The 25380-nt window shown below is 28.3% G+C and overlaps 1 protein-coding gene across 1 annotated transcript in view; it reads left to right on the forward strand.

Annotated features, from left to right (window-relative positions):
- Window positions 1-1963: 1963 nt before the first annotated feature.
- LOC122505813 (peroxisomal membrane protein PEX14) overlaps window positions 1964-25380 on the forward strand; it is a 55315-nt gene continuing 31898 nt past the window's right edge. Inside the window, exons 1-3 of the mRNA XM_043617658.1 lie at window positions 1964-2196; window positions 2285-2386; window positions 3272-3583. Coding sequence (XP_043473593.1) covers window positions 2339-2386; window positions 3272-3583 — 360 coding nt within the window. The 5' untranslated portion in view covers window positions 1964-2196; window positions 2285-2338. The remainder of the gene's footprint in view (window positions 2197-2284; window positions 2387-3271; window positions 3584-25380) is intronic.

The following is a 25380-nucleotide window of genomic DNA, read 5'->3' on the forward strand; positions in this document are numbered from 1 at the left end:
TGAACGTTTATTATAAGGAATTAATTGTAAATAAATTTCTCTTAATTTGTGGCATATTTTAATATTGTGAATTTTTATAATTTAAAATATGCCACAAATTAAGAGAAATTTATTTACAATTGATTCCTTATAATAAACGTTCAATTTTTTTTATTTTTTATTGTAATAATTAGTAATACGTTATTTTTAAATTTTAATCAATTTTAAATATCCCGCCAGAAAAATGATTTTTCGAGAGCGAAAAATTGAGGTGTGAACAGTCAAATGTTTGTGCATGCATGCATCATGCAGATGCATTGATCGTGTGACTGTACCCTTACACACTGAATATAGGTTATGCTATACGCCTTATATATAATTCTGACAGTTTAACCGATTTCTGAATAAGAAATTAAACGTAGAAAGATTTGAATCAGTAAACATTTCATTTAATTATTAATAAAATAATAAAAATTGTGTTAATTTAAAAATTGACAACTTATTGTTTAATGAGTGAAGTTATAATTTATTGAGAAATTTCAAAACGCCGCCTTTAAGATATGCCATCAAATGTAATGGCGTACTCACACCTTTGGTGGCTGTCTGCCTGCAGGTTGTCATGGTAACACATAAAAGTAAGAGAGTGAGACAATTGAAATTATATGTTTTCTCTCCCTCGGCCTCTTACTCGAGTTGTTGTGGCTGCCTGCGCAAAAAAATGTGTGAGTGCGCCATAATATACATCATGTAGAAAACTTACAACCTAATGTATACACTGTAAAAAAATCTGGTGTAAATTTACTATGTCCGACGTTGGAAAGTTTGGTCACTATATCCGACGTGGTATTTTTACACGCCGACTGTAATCTACATAACCTGCAAATATTTTTTGAAATAATATTTTCAGTCGTAACTTTTTGTATTTATGAAATATAGCCCAAAACTTTTTGTAATATTATTATTTACTTATAAATTAGCATATACTTTCTATAAATGTACATTATATACACTTTTTAAGAGTTATTTATAAAAACTTGAAAATTTTTTGAAAATCTTAAAGGAATAAGAAAATTACATTCGCCATGTAATTGTACAGATCGTGCGACGTAATATTACGTCAAAGTGTAGAAATACACGCAATGTAAAAATACCACGTCGGACATAGTGATCAAATTTTCCTACGTCGGACGTAGTTAATTTACACAAAACTATTAAATTACATAGTCGTATAATGTAAAATTATTAAAAATAGTAAAACTACTTTTGGAACGAAATAAATTTACTACGTACAACCTATAATTTTGATGTGTGAAATTACAAGTTTCGTGTTATTTTACACCAGATTTTTTTACAGTGTATACACTGTATTCGTATTGGGTTTACTCACGAAGTGAGTTGGATTAATAATTAATTAATATCAATGTTAATTATCAATTGATCCTTTTTATATTCGCGACGTTTTTCCCCCTTTAACGGAAATTATTTTATTTAAAGGCCTTTCTCCAATAGGATCCCAAAGCTCTGCGTTTGTCTGCGAATGACTGCGTTGCCTTGAGGCCGCAGTCCCATGGCAGCGTTTTGCGTTGCGTTGTAATGAGAGAGAATGCAGCAAACGTATATTTGCGTCTTTTTCTCTCCCATTACGACGCAACGCAAAACGCTGTCATGGGACTCCACCCTGATTTTAGCATATGTTGCCATAGCAACCGACGCAACGCAGAGTTTTGGGAACCTATTGGAGAAAGGCCTTAGGCTGCGGTTACACCTCTGCAGGCTGCCTGCCTGCGCAGGCAGGAGCAACGAGAGTAAGGGAGAAGTTTGAAGTCACTGACTCTCTTACTCTTGTACGTTACCATGACAACCTGCAGGCAGGCAGGCTGCCTGCAGAGGTGTAACCGCAGCCTTAAAATTTTTACGTAAAAATAATGTAACTCCGCACGTATCTAAAATGTAAATTCAGCTTATTAGACATACATTCTGAAAATCTGAACTTATGTTTTTGGTACAGACAGTAGCAATCAAAAAATTGTAATGTTTTAAAAATTTATATATATTATTACTCGTTTCATTTAAAAAATTATTTCTTTTTGTAAATAAGGGCAATATTATTTCCCCAGAATTAATATAATTTTAAACAATCAAGAGAAATTGCTTGAAAGTTGCAAGTTCCGGGTGTACTTGCGCTACTTTATAACCTATATTCATAAGACATGACAGGTAATTATTGTGCTTTTTTATGCTTTCAATGAAAATCTGATTAATCAGCTTGCTTCAGTGTTTATTGCATAATTATGTACGTTCAAAGGCTAAAAAATATAAGGAATACATAACCAAAGGGAAATAATTATAAAGTGCAAAAATGGCAGATAATAATACAAACAATGAAACTCCTCTTCGAGAACAACTAGTAAGTATTTTAAATTAATTCCATAATTGCTTTTCATATTCTTTCTAAGGCACTCATAAATTAAATATTCAGTTATAATTAGTTGTTTAACATAACCATTACAGAGTATCCTAACTATAACCTTTGAACCTGTAGAGAATTTGAAAGTTTATTTTCAGAAATAATTTTATTTTATTCATTTAGTTTCTTTTTGTTTATTAAGAAAAGACCGCTTAATAGTTTCTTTTTATTTCTTGTAATTCTACACTGAAAAAAATTATGTGTGGTGATGGCGCTACATTCTCTTGCCTCGAGTGCTCTGCCCTTCGGTTTTCAGGTGCGTCAAGTTGAGTCTCCAATAAGACAAGGTGCGCATCGATGTTCATAGCTATAGGTATACTAAAGTATGCTGTGGTATATCTATAGCTATGAACATCGATGCGCACCTTCTCTCACATTGGAGACTCAACTTCAACGAATCTCGAGAGCAGGTAGCCTTCCCGAATAGACGGGGAGGCTGTCATTCCGATATCTCGAGATTGGTGCAAGGATTGGTGCAACCTCGTATTGAGCACGCGGTATTCTCTCTCGCGGTGAGGTAGCGTTCCCTTGAGAGCTAATCTCCCTTCCGAAATCGGGATAGTACTTACCATCTGATCTGTGTGGTAGCGACATTCGTAGGTAAGGTAGCGACACAGAATTTTTTTCAGTGTATTAAAGAAAGTTATTTTTGTACATATATTTATTTATTTATTCAAATATATACGGGCTGTGCCATTCTACAGTGTACTAATAATAAGAAAAATAACATAATTAATTGCAGAAATAAGTTGGCCGCATTGACATTTGCACGCAAATTTTTAATAAATTATATGTTAGAAATAAATTTAATTTTTTGTTTTTTAGATAAGCACGGCAGTGAAATTTCTGCAGAATCCAAAAGTCTCAGCTAGTCCTTTAAGTCAAAAACAAGACTTTTTAAAAAGAAAAGGTCTCACCGATAAGGAAATACAAAGAGCCTGTGATTTGGCGAATTTGTCACAAAAATCTTCAAGTCAAAATGAATACACAGCTGTGACGATACAACCTCCAAGACAACTATATCCATATTATTACCCAAATTACCATCAACCGAGTTTATTTTTTAAAGTGAAAGAATTTTTTAATCTTGCAGCTTTAATTGGTACTACTGCGTATTGTGTTTACTGGTTTTATAAGGTAAAATCTTACAACTTAAATTCTCAATTTTTTAATTATTTTAATATTAGTAATTACTAGATAATGATTATTTTTTATTAGTTATTAGGGGCCATCCATAAATTACGTAAGTCACTTTTTTTGAAAATTTGACCACCCACCCCCCTTTGTAAGATTTTTTACATACATTAGCGCCATTTTTTCTACGGTTCGTAAGATTTAGCAGACCCACCCCTCCCCCCAAAATGTCTTACGTAATTTATGGACGACCCCTTAGAGCTGTGCAAAATAATTCGAACCGAACTGTTCGAATTTTTTCGCCTAGTTCGAATGTCGAAAATTCGACATTCGAGTTACTACAAAATTCGAACCGAACCGAGTTGTGTTCGGTTTTTAGTACGCTAAAATGTCGAATTCTAAAATTCGACATGTCAGTCGTCCAGTTCGAATGTCGAATATTCGACATTCGAACTAGCCCAGTTCGGATGTCGAACATTCGACATTCGACATTTCGGCGCCCCAAAACCGAAGAAAACTCGGTTCGGTTCGAATTTTGCACAGCTCTATTAGTTATCCTAAGTTATCGTGCAAATAATCACGTGTATTTGCACGCATCGATTTAAACATGTAACACATGTCGGGTATCCCACATGTCTAACAAACGTGTTAATAATTTTTCCTTGTGTATTTAAGGTAAATGTCCCAATTTGTGGACTACTTAAATTTCCACTACACTTAATAGTAAAAAAATGCCTTTTATTTTTTTTACAAAAATTTTTTTCCTATGATATAAGAAGATATATCAATTTTTTAAGCAAATATAACTTTGTATAAAGTCAGGGTGTCTACAACACCTCGAAAACCGGGAAATGTCAGCAGGACTTGAACTAGGTAGGTCCGTAAATCCCGTAAAAGTCCGTAACTTTGCTTAAAGTCCGTAAAAGTACATTTTTTTGAAAAAAGGTCCGTAAATTGTACAATATAATTTGGATAATTTTAGAAAAATCACAAATGATTGTAGAAATTCAATTTTTTTTAAAAGTAATAGAATTCTTTCCAAAAATTCAATTATGTTCAAGAATTTTAATGAAATTCTTGTCAAAATTTCAATTGTTTTCAAAAATTTTCCTCAATTCAATGAATTTTAATAGGTATCTACTATTCTAATAAAATTTTCCAAAAGAATTCAATTATTTAAAAATTTGTTGATAAAATTCTTTATGAGAATTTATTTTTAAGAAGTAATTTAATACTTTTCAACTAACATTTCTGTAGAATTAATTTTTTTTTAAAAAGTTCTCGTCAAAATTTTATTTATTTTCTTTTCAAATAATAAAATTCTTCCAAGAAATTAAATTGTTTTCAAAAATTTTAATAAAATTCTTGGCAAAATTTCAATTATCTTTAGAAATAATTAAATTCTTGTTAAAATTTCAATTATCATTAGAAATAATTAAATTCTTCTCCGAAATTCAATTATTTTCAAAAATTTTAATAAATTTCTTCGGAATCATTCAATTATTTTCATAAATAATAAAATTTTTACAGGGATTCAATTTTTTTGTAAATAGTAAAATTCTTATTAGGAATTCAATTATTTTGATAAATAATAAAACTCATTGCAGAATTTCAATTAATTTTGATTACAATTTTAATCGAATTCCTCGAAAAAATGTAATTATTCTTAAAAATTTTATTAAAATTCGTCAAAAGAATTCTATTATTTAAAAATTTATTTATAAAATTCTTTATGAGAATTCAATTTTAAGAAACATGCAATCATTCAATAAATTGTTTTTTTTTATTTAAATATTTGAATTATAGTAGATAGAGGTGTGCAAAAAGCTCGAAACCCGAAGCTCGAGCGGGTATTTTCGAGCTTTTCATTTTTCGAGCCGAGCCGAGCCGAGCCTATTCAGTTCGAGCTCGGGCCGAGCCGAGCTTTATAAAAAGCTTGAATAATTTCGGGTACTCGAATTTTTCGGGTACCCGAAACTTTCGGGTACTCGAAATTTTCGAGTACTCGATTTGATTCGAGCCCTTGAGAAAATCCAAAATTTTCTACATTAATTTTTAATTAAATTTTTTTTTTTTTCAAAAAAAAAATTTTTTTAATTTAAAAGCTCGAATTAAATCGAGAACTCGAAAATTTCGGTTACCCGAATGTTTCGGGTACTCCAAAATTTCGGGTACTCGATACATCGAGCCCGGCTCGGGCTCGGTTCGGCTCGACTCGAAAAAATTGCGGCCCGGCTCGGCTCGGCTTTTCGAGCTTTTTACACACCTCTAATAGTAGAATTTTCTCATAAAAATTGATTTAAAAATGGATTTCAGTTAAAATTTTGGATTATAATTGAATATTAAAAGCATTTGAGCGTAAATTTTTAGAAATAATTGAATTTTCAAAAGTTTTCAGATTAGAATCTTTGAAAATTTGAATTTTTCATATTTTTAATTAACAATTCTGTGAAATAAATTTTTTTTTAGAAAGTTTAATTGCGAATTTTTTTATATTATTTGAATTTTTTATTTTTTAATATATATATATATATATATATATATATATATATATATATATATATATATATATATATATATATATATATATAGGGGAGAGTGGTCCTAAGTTGGCCGTGGGCCTAAGTTGGCCACCCTGCATTTCTCAGCGATGGTATACTGGACGAATCTATAATTTTGTGGTATGATGTATTGATAAACCATGATATAATTTATGAACCTAATTATAATCTAAGATTTTTCTACGCATTGTGAGGACAATAATATTGTTTTCGACTAAAAAAATTTGATTTTTCTTGTTTTTTCGAGAGCAGCTACAAGAGATAAATAATTAAAAATTTCTATATGAGCGTGTGTGCGCTAGTTCCTTTATTTAATGTTGTAATAAGAGGTTTTGTTGATTTTTTAATTAAATTTTTTTTATTAGCGTAATAATTTGAAACTTGTAAAAATCTACAGTGGTCCTAAGTTGGCCACCTATTGTTTTTGTTTGTTTTTATTTATGTTTTATTTCTTTTTTGTGTTTTTTATCACGAGAAAGACCGTTAAAGTGTAACGTAGGAATTAAACAAAGACAAAAAACAAAAAAAATGGTTTAAAAAACATTAGAAAAAATATAGCCATCCACCACTGTAAATAAATGAAATAAAATATTGCTTCATTTTCTAAACAAAAATAGTTAAATAATGCGTTTTTATTCTCCTAAATGTATCAAATTTGTAAAATTTCTGCGTAATTGAAAAGAATATGCATTTCTTCCTTACACACAAGCGAAAAAAAGTGGTGGCCAACTTAGGACCGCTATTTCTGAAATGTCCAAAATGCAGCTTTTCACTATTTATTGTATTAAGACTACAAAAGCCATTCTATAACGTTCTAAATACCACAAAATTATAGCAGAACGATCTCTGAACACTAATATATACTTGCCGAGGTGATTAAATTTCATTTTGTTACTATTTTCGACCAATTTGCTTAGGCGGCCAACTTAGGACCACTCTCCCCTATATATATATATATATATATATTTAATTGAAGAATTTACGAATTATTGAAATTTCGTAAAGTTGAATATTGTAAAAAAATGGATTTCAAAATTGTCAAAGAACTTTTTCGAAAATTATTAAAAATAATAATTGAATTGATAATGATTTTATCACTCCGTCATCTTTAATTATTATAAAACATGAAGTAATCGATAACTCCGAGTCTTCGACTCGAAATGATCGATTTCTTCATGTTTTATAGTTATGAAAAATTTAATTTATAGTTTTAAGTAAAATTTTCTTTTATTTGACTCGGACTGGTTATATTTTTCTCAGTAATTAATCCGTAAATGGTCCGTAATTTTTCATTTTTGGTCCGTAAGGTCCGTATTTTTAAATAGGGGAGTATAGTCGAGGTTGGACCATTTGCGTTTTTTTGTCAAGTTTACTAGCGCCACCTACGCGCACGCTTGTTGAAGCTTGTCTTAGTAAAACCTAACTTTTTGTTCATTTACATTTTCGGAGCATCGAAAATTGTGTTTTCTGTGACGTCGGTACAAAAAAAGCTCAAAAAAAAGTTTTGTGCATCATATGAAAAACCATTAATACACGGAGAGACTTTTAGTTAGAAAAATTACTTTATCGTATTTCGATATTTCTAATAAAACGTAAGAATTTAGGGATAATCGAGGTATAGTTAGAAGAATTCTAATAAAGATTATGAAAAGACATAGTCAACGTCACTTTTGGTAATAAGTCTCAAAGTTTTTTGAATCTTTTCTGAAGCTTATTATACTAAAAGTGAAGATCAGGTGACGCTACATATATATATATGTCGTAGGCAAGTAGAAAAATCCGGCATTTAGCTTAATGCCTAGGCATTGGGCTGAATGCCGGCAAGTACATAAATGAATCGTGAAAAATGGTTATTTTTCTATTTGCCTGAAATCAATTAGTCATTTAGCTTATTGACTAGGCGTTAAGGAAATTGCCTAAGTAGCACCCGGCAAATAGAAAAATGAGAATATGTGGATGTGTCACTCAACAGAAATATTAAAAAAAAAATGTCAAAATGAATTAACACAAATATTTTATTATCAATAATAATTATTTTTTTATTTATTTATTGCGGCAAACCGCACTTAGAATTTTTTAAAATTGACTTCACATTTTCCAATTGATTTTCATTCCACATACTTCGATTACTACAACCTTTAATAACTTCCTTACATTTTTTTTCGAATATATAACTATCAACACAGGCTATTTTGATAAAATACAACTGTTAGTTGACAAAATCGAAGAGAGACTAACTACGATTTCCAATATTATAATATTGGAAATCGTAGTTAGTCTCTCTTCGATTTTGTACAATATAAATTACAATATAAATTTAATCATCAGTTTTCGAAAGTGTATATTTCAAATTTTCAATTAAAAACAAAAATACTGATTTACAAACAAGCACTCGAATCTATCCCACAATTAATATTGCATTATATTGGAAATCAAAACGTCTAAGTAATTTTATTTTGTGAATTATATTTTTTATTTTATTTCAATCATTTTACTAAATATTTTATTATTATTATTATTATTATTATTATTATTGATAATAAAATATTTGTGTTAATTAATTTTGACATATTTTTACATTCTCATCACATGAGAAAGTATTAGTTTTGTTCGAAAATTGACTTTTACTAATTTTATGAAATCTTCACGTTTTGGGGTCCCCTGAACCCAAAAAACATGGTTCGGCGATGGTGTCTGTCTGTATGTCTGTCTGTCTGTCTGTAGACACAAAATGTTGTTCCCATGATAACTTTTGAAAATCTTATCGGATCGTTTTTAAATTTAAATCACTTAAAGTTGGTGTAAAAATGAAGGCTAAGTTCGTTAGCCAGACATTTTCGTCAAAAATTACAAAAACTACAGTAATTTCAAAATTTTGAAAATTCAATTTTTTCAAATTTCAAAATTTTTAACTTTATATTAATTTAGATTAGAAAAATACAAACAACTTTTCTCTACAACTTTTTTTGTCAAAAAGTCAAATTTTTTTTTTTTTTTTTTATAAGTTTTTGGGCCTGACCATCTCAACTGTGTTAAAAAAATTTTATTGATTTTCTAAAATGTAAAAAAATTTAAAAAAAAATTTTAATTAATATCTATAGTTCACATGATTTCAAAAAACACTTATAACTGTTTTTTGAAATTTGAAATTTTTGTTATTAATTTTTGCATTAACAAATTATTATAACCTTTTTAAAAAAAATTAATAACTCAAAAACTTTTAAATGGAAATATATGCATGATTGTTACTTTAAATATTCCATATTTTTAATAACTATTTTATAAGCAATTTGAATTATTTATGTGTTTTACCCCTCCAGTTACAATGAAATCTTTACTTTAAATTTTAGGGAAAAAAGTAATGTGTTATATTATAGCTTATTTTTATTTTTTCAAATTATCTATTTATATAAAAATAATGTTATATTTAAATATTCTGTCATTAACAGAATTTTTTTTATACACCTTATGATATAGGGTAACTGCTCCAGTCGTTGGCACTGCGCTAGTGGTTGGCACCCCTCTTAGGTTTTCTTTAACCCTTAAACCGCACCCTGGGTGTGCGACACCCATATTCTAGCTTTTTACTCTAATATTTCGGTTAAATTGTGTCGTTATTGGACGATACATTTTGTACTTAACTTTATGTTCCGTGAGGGACATTAGTCTCCCAAGTGTTTTTTGTGTATTTGATAACTTTATGAAGTTGTCGGCGAAAAATTTCTGCTTGTTTGACACCCAGTTTTTGGTTTAAGGTAATTTCAGTAGTTTTTAAAAACTCTTTTTTAATTATTAAAATTAAATAAATCATTATGAAACCTATTTTCCTTCAAAATAGATGTACTGAGCTATATAAGATAATTTTTCCGAAAGATAATATCCTATTCCAGCTTGGAGAACACACTTAAAAGTCCCCGGGTGTCGCACACCCAGTGTGCGGTTTAAGGATGGATTCGGCAGTGTGCGGTTTAGGGGTTAAATAACAAGATATAGCAAAAATCTAGCATGTTTTGCATATGATTATTAAAATTTCCAACATTTTTTACAAAAATCTAGTATATAACTTATTAGAAGTAATTACTTACTTGCATTAAAAAAAATAAAATTAATATCATTCTCAAAGTGTTAGGAAATTTTCGGTTTTTCTAAAGAAAATCTTAAGAAAACTGAAATTTTTGAACTCAATTTATTATTATTAGAAGTGGGTAAATTTGCTTTTTTCTTTGCAAATGTTTTAGTAGAATATTTAAATATTGATTAGTTTAACACGTCTTGTCTTAAAAATTATTAATTAATTTATTTCAATGGGGTGCCAATGAAAATATTAAAAAAAGCAACTGTTCCAGTCGTTGGCACACCATGTCAACGACTGGACAAGCCATATTTTTAAGCAAGCTTCAGTCGTTGACACCCCTCATTTCGCAATGAAAAGTGAGGTTATGTAACAATGTTTACGTCTAGTCAATAATTTCAGTCTCTCTGAAAAATGATATATACATTTATTATTGAATTATATATAAGTACATTATCTTGTATTTGTTTATTACTTAAAATTATAATGAATTATTCTTGATTAATTAGAAAATAAAAAAAATTTTAATTTGCTTGTTTGAAACATAAGAAATTTAAAGGTTATGTATGGGTGCCAACCACTGGAAACTGGTGGGTGCCAACGACTAGTGCTTGCAGTGCCAACGACTAGAAATTGGTGTCATTATATTATTATTAATTAATTTAAAATTTTCAGTTTATTTTTATTCAAAATTGATCATTTTATCGTATGCTGCATTAAATTCTGAATACATACATTACTATAAGTATTATATAATATTAGTTTTTATCTATTAAAATAATTCTTAAAGTCAAAATTTAGCCTTAAGGTTGCCAACGACTGGAGCAGTTACCCTATTTAAAAATATTTTTTACCTGCTTATGAATTTTAAACATATTTTCTGTTTATTAAAACTATTTTTAATGCATTCGAAAAATTAACCATAATTTTGTGTTTAATGCAAATCAAAACTAATTTTTACAATAAAAACTATAGTATTTTAATGTTTTAAATAATTTAGTATTAAGTATTAATATTTAATGATTTAATTCCTTAAGATTAAATGTATTATTTATGTATTATTTATTAATATTATAATTGTAATAAAATCTTTTTATTATTATTTGTTTTAAATTAATTTAAAAAATTTTTTTACATATTCTCATCACATGAGAAGGTATTAGTTTTGGTCGAATTTTGACTATTGCTAATTTTATGAAATCTTTACGTTTTGAGGTGCCCTGAGTCCGAAAAACATGGTCTGGCGAGTGCGTCTGTCTGTGTGTCTGTCTGTCTGTCCGTCTGTAGACGGTAATATGTTGTTCCCACGATAACTTTTGAAAAACTTATCGGATCGATTTTAAATTCAACACACTTAAAGTTGGTGTAAAAATGAAGGCTAAGTTCGTTAGCCAGCCATTTTCGTTAAAAACTACAAAAACTACAGTACTTTTAATATTTGAAAAATTCAATTTTTTCAAATTTCAATATTTTTAACTTTATGTTACTTTAGATTCGAAAAATACAATCAACTTTTCTCTATAACATTTTTTCATAGAAAATTAATTTTTTTTAAGTTTTTGGGTCAGGCCATTCATTTGTCCACTTGAATGAAAATGGCGACCTTTTTTTCCCCTGGGCAAAAAAAACCGCTAGTCCCATGCGTTATTTTTGCTCATGGAAAAAAAGGCTGCCATTGTCGTACATTTCGAACAAGTGACTTCACTTGTGTCACAAAAATCACCGTAAATAAATGACTGCCTTTACGTACCTTGTTGCTTAATATACTATTTGCTAATTTTATGAAATCTTTGCGTTTTGAGGTGCCCTGAATCCAAAAAACATGGTCCGGCGATTACGTCTGTCTGTCCGACGTTAACTTTTGAAAAACTTAATTTATTTATAAAGTTTTTTCGAATTTTTGTCCCATTTCAGTAGAGGTGATTTATTTTTGCTTGTTAAAACGACGAGAAAATTTTGAAGGATTGTTTTTATTTTCTTAGTTCGAAATTCTGTTTGAAATGCTGTGCTATTTTTTATTATTTTGTTCTAATTTGGGTATCCTACCTTTGCTTTGCTTTCTAGTTACCAGAGTAACTTTTCTAGGAGATAAATACGTAATTAAAACAAAAATGTCCGAGTAAATCAACAAAGAGTGCAAAAGTTAGCCATTACGCTCCGATTTACACTATACAAAAAACTTGATACTAATACTTTAAAAATATTTTATTTGCTTCTGCAAATCATGTTTCTGTTAAGAGAGTTATTATAATTAAAGATAACTCGACAATTTTATTCATCAAGACTAAAAATATACATTTAAATCCACTTAATCTCGCAATCATTAGCAAAGAAAAACATGTGATGAGAATGTTATCCTTAAAGTCGTAGTAACTTTAAGGTAGTTCTCCGGCTGCTACTCTTGTAAAAATTGATTTTCGATAGATTTTCTTCTAATTTTGAGAAAATGTTTCTTTGGGTGCCCTTTAAATGTGGTAAAAATTTAAAAACCCTTTGCCATGTCAAAGAACGAGATATTGTGGTTGACATTTTTTATTTTTAACATAATCGCATGTAAAAGTGAAAGTTTGAACTTGAATAACTCAAAATTTAGCATCGCAAAGGGGTTTGAAATTTTTATCACATTTAAAAGTCACCCGAAGAATCATTTTCTCAAAATTTGAAGAAAATCTATCGAAAATCAATTTTTACAAGAGTAGCAGCCGGAGAAATACCTTAAGAAAAAAAATGGTTTATGAAACATATAATAGGAAACAAGAACAAGAACACAAATAATGCACAACAATTGCAGACTACGGCGAGCGAAGCGAGCCATTTGCGCGCGAAGCGCGCAACAACACACGGAGCGCGAAGCGCGACGTGTGAAATAATCGCCGGAGCGCGAAGCGCGACGATCAATATTTGCGCGCCCCGAGGCGCGCTGAAACTTGCGAGCGAAGCGAGCCTCCGCGCGAAGCGCGGATGAGAATGTGTCCGCGCAAGCGCGGACCAGATTTTTTTTAATATTTCTGTTGAGTAACACATGCACATATTCTCATTTTTCTATTTGCCGGGTGCTACTTATACTATCCGTTTCATTAAATCCTGGCCCCTCTAGTTTTCGGTGAATAACTTCGCGAAAAAAAATCGCTAATAAAAACGAAAAAAAGCATAAGAAAGACAATTTTACTCCGAACAAGTTGATATAAATTTCATTATTGCAAGTCAAATAGCGTTGATAACACGATAAGAAAATGGTGAAAAAACACGGAAAAAACGACCAATTTATCATTCTTGACTTTGAGCCCGTACAATTTAAATAAAGAAAAATGGTTAGAAACTGAAACAAAAAATCAGGTGTACACATTAATTCTTCCTAAATGATATTATTAAAACGAAAGTTTAAAATGTTAATTAGTTTAATGCATAAAGTGAAAAAATTTAAAAAATGCTATCTCAACTTCCAACAGTTGCATAAATTCGAATTTTAGCTTAAAGTGCGTAAAAAAATTCACACATATTATATTTAAATTTTCAAAGTTTTAAACAAATTACGAAAAAAGTTTAATGACAAAATTTTTTTAACCATTTTTTTTCGAACCAGAAGGCCTCGAGTGAAAATAAGTCTCCCATTGTTGACGGTCCAACAATGCTAAGTTTACTGCCCAATGCAGCAAGTGGCAGAAAATGCCAAAGGCGCAGAATAAGGGATTTCGAAAGGAACAAAATTTTAGACGAGTTGTGTACAAAGATATTCTTATTCGTTTGTAAAATCCCTTATTCTGCGCCTTTGGCATTTTCTGCCACTTGCTGCATTGGGCAGTAAACTTAGCATTGTTGGACCGTCAACAATGGGAGACTCATTTTCACTCGAGGCCTTCTGGTTCGAAAAAAAATGGTTAAAAAAATTTTTTCATTAAACTTTTTTTGTAATTTGTTTAAAACTTTGAAAATTTAAATATAATATGTGTAAATTTTTTAACGCACTTTAAGCTAAAATTCGAATTTATGCGACTGTTGGAAGTTGAGATAGCATTTTTTTAATTTTTTCACTTTATGCATTAAACTAATTAACATTTTAAACTTTTGTTTTAATAATATCATTTAGGAAGAATTAATGTGTACACCTGATTTTTTGTTTCAGTTTCTAACCATTTTTCTTTATTTAAATTGTACGGGCTCAAAGTCAGCAATGATAAATTAGTCGTTTTTTCACCATTTTCTTATCGTGTTATCAACGCTATTTGACTTGCAATAATGAAATTTATATCAACTTGTTCGGAATAAAATTGTCTTTCTTATGCTTTTTTTCGTTTTTATTAGCGATTTTTTTTCGCGAAGTTATTCACCGAAAACTAGAGGGGTCAGAATTTAATGAACGGATAGTAGGCAATTTCCTTAACGCCTAGTCAGTAAGCTAAATGACTAATTGATTTCAGGCAAATAGAAAAATAACCATTTTTCACGATTCATTTATGTACTTACCGGCATTTAGCCCAATGCCTACTATCGGTTCAAAAAGTATAGTCAGTTGACTTTGAAGGCTTGTAACTTGAATAAAAAAAATCGCACAATATTGAAACTGTATGGAATCAGTAAGTAATTTATTTCTACATTAATGTAAAAAATTAAAAACAAATAAAAATTTTTTTCTTAAAGTTATTAATTTTTGAAGGGAAAAAGAACATGTTTTTTGACACTATTTTCAATAAGGCCTACTTTGGTAACATGTAACTCGTTTAATGAGAGTCCTATGATATTCCTGATTTTTTTCTATGTTCCTTAAATCTTTCTGAATAATGTTATTTAAACAAATAACCGTTATTATAATAACTTTTTGAGATTATTAAACGAAACCGTAGTTGTGTTATCTTTGTTGGAAATTAAGGTACGAAGATGAGACAAAGTACACGTTACGGAGAATACGACACTTATTACGATTCATCAACAAAAGTTTGGAAAAAAAAATTATTTTAAGTAATTATTTGCAAAAGTATTTTCAGTTTTTTGCTTTATTGCACCATTAGCAGTCCGGTGCATACTACTGCAAGTCTTTTTGTCCGAGACTCCAAGTTTAGCACTACTACCTTTTTTTGTTCATTTTTTTCTGTGGTTGAAACTGATTTATAACTTTAAAGATCTGGTTTCTAAGGATGTACAGAGGTGTAAACACCCATAATATTTTTCCTGTCTTAAGAAATTCAAAATTTTATGTAGGTTTGGGTAAAAGTGACCTGAAGTCCTCACTTACCTGCTCATGTCTACACGGAAAAAAAAGTTCCCAGATATTTCAGGAATTATTTCCTAACTCTTGGATACGTGGTAACAGCTCTGAACTAGCGACGAACATTCAATGGTAATCAATGAATGTTTGAAAGAAATTCGGGAACTGTATTAGAAAAAGCTATAAATAGTCCATTAGTCTCTTTTTCATTACTTTCTCATGTAAAGTTCATGGCACTGGCCGCAACTGTTTCTGAAATTTTCGGGAACTCGTCAAGGAATCTTGGTGCGCAGAAACTGTGCGCACCAGTCTCAACAAGTCGAACTTTATAAAAATAATGTTTACTCCATCGAAGCTCTTAATTTGTTATAAAAAATAATTATTTATTATAAACAAATTAAAACTAAACGTGTTCTGGATAACCATATTTAATTTTATAAATAAGAACTTTGAGAGAATTTATTAAGGATTGCATACACCGAAAAAAATCTCAATGGTATTATTAACTATGACCCTATAGTTAATCTTAACCTAGTAAAAGTAATAAGGATTCCTAATCATTATGGTTAGTATCGCTAGGTTGATTCAACAAATTCAAGCCTGGCAAAAACAACCCTGCAAATCCTAGTCAAATTGACTAGGATTTTACTATCCGCGAGAAAATGATAGGCCCCTGAAAAATGTTCGAATTTGACTTGAAATATCTCTGTTAAAAAAATTGTTTGAAAAAAATGAGAAATATTTTTGGAAAGCGTGGAATCTTATATGTTTGTATACGAAAGGCCAATATTGGAAAAAAATTTTTGCACCGTACAGGTGCAGAATTACATCACAGTGTACCCCATTTTTCGACATTTTTAAAAATGGTCGACTTTGGTACAAGATTTTACACGGAAGCGATTATTCAAAAAATTCGAAAAAAGGACTATTTATTAACTGAATCTGTCCAAACGAATTTGCTTTATAATTATTAAAAAATCTTAATTATTATTGTATTTATTAACAATAATAGGAGACAATGTTATCTCTGGTTCTAATAGTCTAATTGAAATAAATCAAATTGGAAGTTGTAAATAATTAATCTTTTTATTATCTTAGCTGATTAAGAAAAACGAAATTCTTCTATTAATTACATTTTTCAACATTTATTTGGACAGTTTTTTTTTCTTGAGAACAAGTGTAAAACGGTTGCAAAAACCCAATTTTTTCGACGAAATCTTAACCCTGTCATAAATAAAAATCTGGCATGCACTGTATAGCCTATGTGAAAAAAATTCTAAGCTTTGTTCTGAGTCCACATTTTGGAGAAGTTCGTAGTATTATTTATGACAGGGTTAAGATTTTGTCGAAAAAAATTGGGTTTTTGCAACCGTTTTACACTTGTTCTCAAGAAAAAAAAACTGTCCAAATAAATGTTGAAAAATGTAATTAATAGAAGAATTTCGTTTTTTTTAATGAGCTAAGATAATAAAAAGATTAATTATTTACAACTTCCAATTTGATTTATTTCAATTAGACTATTAGAACACTGAAAAAAAAAAGTATTGAACCAAGAAAATTTTTCTTGGTTGAAGTAAATCGTGGGATTGAATACGGCCAAGACTATTAAAGTATTGATTCAAGAAAACGATTTTCTTGACATAGGATATTTGGGAGAAGAACATATATTCTTGATCCAAGAAAATATGGAATTCGACCAAGAAGTTAGTCTTATACGAAATATAAAATGTATTAAATGAATAAAATATTTTCTTGTTCTAAGAATATATATAGATGATTGAATTATTTTATTCGATTCATTCAATGTTTTGTAACGTTCGTTCAAGTAATTCAAGATTAAATGAAGAAAACATTTATTTTGTGAGAAGAACAGATATTCTTGATCCAAGAAAATATGGAATTCTACCAAGAAATTAAGTAGCATGTAAGAAATGCAGAATATATTAATTCAAAATCATTTATGTATCAAATCAAGAAAGTATGTTCTCTGTCCGAGAAAATATTTTCTTGATTTGAGAAAATTTATAGTTTTCAATCAAAAAAATACTTTCTCAATACAAGTAAATTATTTACTTAAATTACCCCCCCCCCCCTTACCTCCATCCCATCTTTTCTAATACTTAGGTCAAACATTTTTATTATTTAATTAATTAACATTTATATTTTTTATTTAAATAATTAAATAATTATTATTTTACATATATATTTACATTTAATTAATACTTAACACAAATACAACAAATATACCTTGAAAGAAAATTTTCCACGGTCGGAGGAATTGAACTCGGGTTGCACGCACTAGAAGCCGTCACGCTACCACTATGCCATCCTAGCCTCAATGGACAGTTTTCAAAAACTGATATTTAAGTTGCATATACATTTGAAGAAAAATATTTTCTTGGATCAAGAACACCGGCATTGTGTTAAGTAAAAAAAAGTTTCAAAGCAAATAAATAAAATGATTCGATTCAAGAAACATGAATTCTCCAGACAATACTTTATTATTTCGCTTAAGAACATATATTCTAGATTCAATACTTTTTGGTACTTCGGAAAAGTAAAATATTTGGTTGAAATAATTACATATTTAGTTCCGCCAAATACTACATTCTTAATTCAAGAATTCTGTTCAATGCTAATAATTACTTGACACAAGAAAATGAATTTCTTTCTTCAAATAAATATGGGATTAATAGAATATAATTTTTAATCGACTTGAAACAAATATTTACTTATATTAAGATCTTACACTTAATTGAATTGAATAAATAAAATATTTCATTCCAGAAAATATAACATTCTCGCAAGAAATTAATGATTTTGAAACATGAGAATATAGAAATGCTTCAAGTAAAAGAAATGCTTAGATTAATTAATATTTCTTTGAAACAAAATAATTTTTAATTGAGTTGAAACAATTATTAACTTGTATTAATCTTCCCATTTTCTTGGCTCAAGACTATGGGTGTTGGATGAAATAAATAGTTGCTTTAAAGGAAATAAAAAAATTATTTGACTCAAGATACCAAATGACTCAAGGTAAATTACTTGACGTGAGAACATGATATTCTTGATTCAATACTTTTTCGAGACTTGGCGCATGTAAAACAGTTCGTTTGAAACAGTAAGATATTTACTTATGTCAAACCCATATTTTCTTATTTCAATAACTTTGATCAATGCTCAAAATTACTTGACACAAGAAAATAAATTTCTTCCAATAAGAAAATATGGGTTTGTTTCAAGTAAATCAGGTCAAGAAAATGCATTTACTTGATTCAATGAACTTTTTTTTTCAGTGAACCAGAGATAACATTGTCTCCTATTATTGTTAATAAATACAATAATAATTAAGATTTTTTAATAATTATAAAGCAAATTCGTTTGGACAGATTCAGTTAATAAATAGTCCTTTTTTCGAATTTTTTGAATAATCGCTTCCGTGTAAAATCTTGTACCAAAGTCGACCATTTTTGAAAATGTCGAAAAATGGGGTACACTGTGATGTAATTTTGCACCTGTACGGTGCAAAAATTTTTTTTCCAATATTGGCCTTTCGTATACAAACATATAAGATTCCACGCTTTCCAAAAATATTTCTCATTTTTTTCAAACAATTTTTTTAACAGAGATATTTCAAGTGAAATTCGAACATTTTTCAGGGGCCTATCATTTTCTCGCGGATAGTAGTAATTTTGCCTATTTCCATAATGCGCACGCGTCTGCTTCTGTTCTGACAGTGTTTACCTCTATATCTTTCGCGTCATTTATCGTGATTTCGTAAAACGATTTTTTATCATTACTCGCGTCTATTTTTTGTACATAAAATGGAGTTCTTACATACATCAAAATTGCTGGTTTCTCGGAACCTCTGGAAATATAGATAGTCCATGTTTTGGAAAGTAAACTATTTAATTATATTAGTCAATTCTTTCAGATTTTTTTTGGTTAGGTTTCAATATAAATTTCCATTTAAATGGCATAAATAATTAAAAATAAATAGTTTTTGACAAGTGTATAAAATTGTGTACTCGAAATGTATAAAACATCATCTGATTAAGTATTGTATTTTGACTCGAAAATCTAGTGTCTATTAAAAAATTGAAATACCAAGTCGTGTTTAGTGTAGTGGTTATCGTTCCGGGTTTCAAAGTGCGTATTCGTTAGGTTCAGGTGCTCGCGTCCTCCCTGCGTCAAATATTTATTTCATAAGTTTAAATTAATTCTAAGGTATATAAATACAAAGTCAAATATAAATATGTTTAATAAAATAATTAATTATTTTTTTTAATTATATTTACTTTTTCTCTTTTATTGGATAATAAGAATTTGATTAAGAATTTAAAATAATTATGATACACAGTGTAAATCTAATATTATTATCCTAGTCATTTTGACTATTTTTTCCTGATTGCATCGACTAATTTTCCTGGTCACTTTAACTATGCTTGAATTTTATTACTTTGACTAGGATTCTATAGTTGGCTCCTCTCGTAACTAGGAAACCTAGTCAATTCCTGGTATACGGGTCCTAGGCATTTTTTTCGGTGTATCAAAAAGAAAAAATTGTTTCAAGCAAATATTTTATTAATTATGAATTTTTTTGTAAGCGCGCGCAAGCTCCTTGATGTGGGCTCCCGCGTCTGACGAATGTCGTGTGCCCCGCTTTGCACGCTTTAACTTGTTTATTTTGGAAGGTTTTCTTTCATAATTTTTTCAAATTTGGTTTGTATGTTTTGAACTAAATTTCAATTGGAATACTTGTTTATAATAAAATTAGTAATATATTATTTTATTAATATTTATTTATGTAATCTATTTTAAGTTTATTGTTTAATTGTTTTCAGTTGAATATTTCTTGCTTCCAGAAAAACAAGTTTTAACTAATTTTTTTGTATTATATAATTTAAAAATATTTTTAATTTACTTGTAAACTTCCGTACCTATTAAAATTAAAAAGTAGTAATACAATATATTTTACTACTAAACAGATTAAAATTTTTATGAGTGTTTTAATGCAATCTGCTCGGTAAGCATAATGTGGTAAAATTTTGTTCAAAATTACGTGAAGGTAAAAAAAATTTTACTCAAACTGAAAGGATTTTTATAAAATTTATTTTATAAAAAAATTATATTGTAATTTATATAGTATAAAATAAATTTTTTAAAATGATAAGGATTTTGTCAAATTTTATTTATAAAAAGATAATATTGTAATATAAATTTTTTAAAATTTCGTTCAGTTTGAGTAAAATTTTTTTTTACTTTCACGTAATTTTAGAAGTTATTCAAATGTTTGTGAAACATTGAAAATGACGATTTTTAAGAATATCTTCTACAAATTTTGGCCAAATGACTTCTGTAAGGTCTTATTCTCTTCAAAATTTGATCGTCTTTTAAAATATAAACCAAAAAAAAATTTAGTTTTCATGAATTTTATGTTAACAAATTTTTTTCATTCCTTTAAAAATGGGTGGACTGACAATTTCGGACGGTACTGTATGCTTACCGAGGAAATTGCCTTCAAACCCTCATAAAAAATTGTAGTCTGTTTAGTAGTAAAATATATTGTATAACTACTTTTTATTTTTAATACCCAGTGAGAAATTTCTCACCGGTCCAATATCGGTCCAATATTGGGAGCCAAGAGACCGATCATCGGTCCAATAAAGGCTCCCAATATTGGACCAATATGGGCTGATGCTTGGGATGTAACGGCATCGCCAATCATCGGTTGTCAATATTGGTCCAATATTGGCCGAATATTGGCAACCAAGAGAAAAAAATTTTTTTAAATAAATTTTTTTTAATTAAATAATAATAATAAAAAATTAATGTTTATAATTTTTGTTTAATATATTTATTTGTTTAATTATTTATTTTTAATAATTCATGTAAATAATAAATAATTTATTATTTATAAATTATAATTATTTAAAAATGCAGCAGCTATTAGAAAATAGCATTCTGCAAAAAAATTCTATCATTGAAAAATCAATGATAGGCGAGAGAAATCCGCGTCTTTAAATAGATTCGCAGATGATAGACAAGAGATATCCGCGTCATTAAACGGATTCGCAGATATACTCTGGTCTCGCGACGAATCTCTCGATACTTATATACACTGGAGTCGCCGTGTCAGTTGCGAGAACGGTTACAGCGTCCCTCTTTCGGCGGAGATAAGAATTGTCACGTAAACTGCGGGTATAATAAGGCCGTCGGTAAAGAGATTTAGCATTTTACGTGAAAATTTGTATCTCTGCCGCAAGAGGGACGCTGTAACCGTTCTCGCAACTGACACGGCGACTCCAGTGTATATAAGTATCGAGAGATTCGTCGCGAGACCAGAGTATATCTGCGAATCCGTTTAATGACGCGGATATCTCTTGTCTATCATCTGCGAATCTATTTAAAGACGCGGATTTCTCTCGCCTATCATTGATTTTTCAATGATAGAATTTTTTTGCAGAATGCTATTTTCTAATAGCTGCTGCATTTTCAAATAATTATAATTTATAAATAATAAATTATTTATTATTTACATGAATTATTAAAAATAAATAATTAAACAAATAAATATATTAAACAAAAATTATAAACATTAATTTATTATTATTATTATTTAATTAAAAAAAATTTATTTAAAAAAATTTTTTTCTCTTGGTTGCCAATATTCGGCCAATATTGGACCAATATTGACAACCGATGATTGGCGATGCCGTTACATCCCAAGCATCAGCCCATATTGGTCCAATATTGGGAGTCAATCGGCGCCCAGCACGGCAACCAATATTGGACCGATATTGGACCGATTAAAGTCTATTGGCAATTTCTCACTGGGTAGGTACGAAAGTTTACAAGTAAATATATAAAATTATAGAATTAAAAAAAATCAGTTAAAAAATAATTATTTTTTATAACAAATTAAGAACTTCGATGGAGTAAACATTATTTTTATAAAGTTTGTAATTTCATAGTTAATTTGCAAAAAGAATCATCAAGTTTCGTCAATTTTTGTCAAAGTTATGCATTTTATAGAAATGTTATGCATAAAATTTCAATTGTTTATGAAAAATAAACAATTGAATATTTTTTAATAAAATTTACAGGTTATTCGTAACTCTAATCTTTTTGCACATTTACACTGATAAATTTCAACTTTTGAAAATTTAAGGTCCACTTGAGAAAATCTAACCCTTATCCAAATTTTGTAGAATTTGTAATTTTTCAAAATTAATTTTGACTATTTTATTGCTTTCAAAACTTTTAAATTCTCCTAAATCTGTTAATTTTGTAAAACTTTTAAGCAAAAATTCATATCCCATTGATCCTTGATTGAATGGTGATGGTGATTTCACAGTTAAATTTTGTAGAAGTATTTTCTGTAGTCAAAAAGTCCGATTATTAAAAAATAATGTAATTAGTGTTAGACCTAGGATCGTTTTTAAGTCACAAAAAATCAATTATTTTCAATAAAATATTACAAAATTTAATTTTTATGAAGTCGCAGATTTTGAAAAAAAATTGAAGAAAGTTGTTCTTTCTATTAACTATCCGAGGCCTGAGTATAACTAAATTTGGATATAATTTTTTTTACTCTATTGGGTTCTATCATTGCTCGAAAATGTGTGGCGTTAGTGCCCCAAGAATTACAGGTTATTGTAGCACCATCATTATTGTTTATTAAAAATTTAAATAAAATATAATCTTTAGAAGCGTTTATTTCAGAAGTTTTTAATTTTTGTACTTGCTCGACGTAACAAACAACGGATCTGTAATTAATGTAAATAGCATCCTTAAATAATAATTATTTTAACCATTTATTTACTTTTAATTAAAAGTAAACAAAATTTAGGTTAATTAGATTTAGTCAAAGAGAAAATGAGGAAATTGTAAACAATTAATATTTTAAGTAATTTTTTTCACTAACCAAAAAAATCAAAAAGAAAATATATTTACATTAATTTATGGTTAAAAGGAAAAGAAATTTGGAAACCAAATTCCAAATTTACTAACCAAAGAATTGTTGGTTCTACCCAGTAAAAAAAAACTAATTCAAATGAATTGAAACGAATTAACATTTTTGGTAGGCTCCAATTCGTATTTGTAACAAAGCAGGATTCACTCAAGCTCTTTGTATATTCAATTGAATTTAATTCAATATGTACCAATTTGTCCAACCGAATTCGCATTCGAAAGAAATGGCCAAGGAATGCATTGAATTCGTGCTAACGAATTGAAAAAAATTAAAGGCTCAAAACTTGTCCAGTGAATTGGTACGGATAGAAGGTTCGGAAGTTCAAATACAGTTTCACGAATTCAGGAAAATTGCATCATGGCTCCAATTCGTATTTGTCACAAAGCGGGATTCACGAAAGCTCTTTGTGAATTATTTTTAATTCATTTGAATTAGTTTTCGTTTACTGGGTATGATTTAACCAACTATGATTTATTTAACCAATAAATTCACAAAGAAAGTAAATTTACATTAAATAGAGGTTAAAAGGAAAAGAAAGAAAAATTATGTTAATTAGACTTAGTCAAAGAGAAAATAAATTCATAAATGTTTATTTAAAAAAAATTTATTCAAAAAATCCAGTTTTCTTATTGAAATTTTATTTTACTGTAAATTAAATTAATTTATTCAACTAAAAAAATCAAAAAGAAAGTAAATTTACATTAGTTAGATGTAAAAATGAAAAGGAAGAAATTTAAAAAAAAAAACAATAATAACAATAATAACAATAATAACAATAATAATAATAATAACAATAATTGTTATTTACTAACAAAAAAAATCAAAAAGACAATAAAATTACATTAATTAAATTTGAACAAATTAAGAAAAATTTGAAATTGAAATTCTATTTTACTGTAAATTAAATTAATTTACCAAAAACATCAAAAAGAATGTAAATTTACATTAATTGGATTTAAAAACGGAAAGGTAGAAAATTCACTAACCAAAAAAATCAAAAAGAAAATAAATTTACAGTAATTAGAGGTTAAAAGAAAAAAATTTAGTCAAAGAGAAAATAAATCCATAAATGTTTGTCTAATAAAAATTTGTTCAAAAAATCCAGTTTTCTTATTGAAATTTTATTTTACTGTAAATTAAATTAAGGAATTTGGAAACCAAAGACTAACCAAAGAATTGTTGGTTCTATGATTTATTATTTTTATGTTATCAAGTAGAATGAAATATTCTATTATTATAATATAATTTTAGGATTATAACTAAAATATTACTTACGTAAATTTATCATTTATTTTAATATTATTTTCTAAAAATTCGGTGGTTGTAAACGGTAGATCAATATTTAATTTAATTTTCTTATTTTCTGACGATGATTTGTTGGATTGAGAATTTTTTCTTTTATTTTTCTCTATATTATCCATTTTTAAAATTTATTAATATAATTTAAAATTTAATTATAAGTTTATTATAAGTACTAATAATTTTGAAGTTCTTATTATGAAAAAAGGGTTAATAACATTAAATTTTGTAAAACTGACGTCATTTATTTTGACAACTTCATGTTATATATTTGATATGACTTACATAAATTTCCGTATTTCTCTGTAAATTAAATATGAACCTAAACGCAAGAAATTAATTTGAAATTCAAAAATATGATACAAATAATTACATATAAATAAAATAAATAAAAATAAATATGATAAAGGATAATTAAAAAATTGAATCTAATAAAAATTAAAAAACAATTTCGAACAAATATTTCAAGAAACAATATAAATGAATATAATTAGGAATAATGAAAGAATAAAAAATGTTGTGTCTACAAAGAATTTGAAAACAATTAATATTATCGGAAAAATATTTCAAAAATCACAGTTTTTTAATTCATAATCAAATGATGCCAGTATTATTGGAAGGTTTGCGTTTTAAACATAAAAATATTTGAAAAGAAAATTACGTGAGTAAACAATAACCACTATATAC

This window comes from Leptopilina heterotoma, unplaced genomic scaffold, assembly GCF_015476425.1.
Source record: "Leptopilina heterotoma isolate Lh14 unplaced genomic scaffold, ASM1547642v1 Lhet_372, whole genome shotgun sequence".
Classification (NCBI taxonomy): domain Eukaryota; kingdom Metazoa; phylum Arthropoda; class Insecta; order Hymenoptera; family Figitidae; genus Leptopilina; species Leptopilina heterotoma.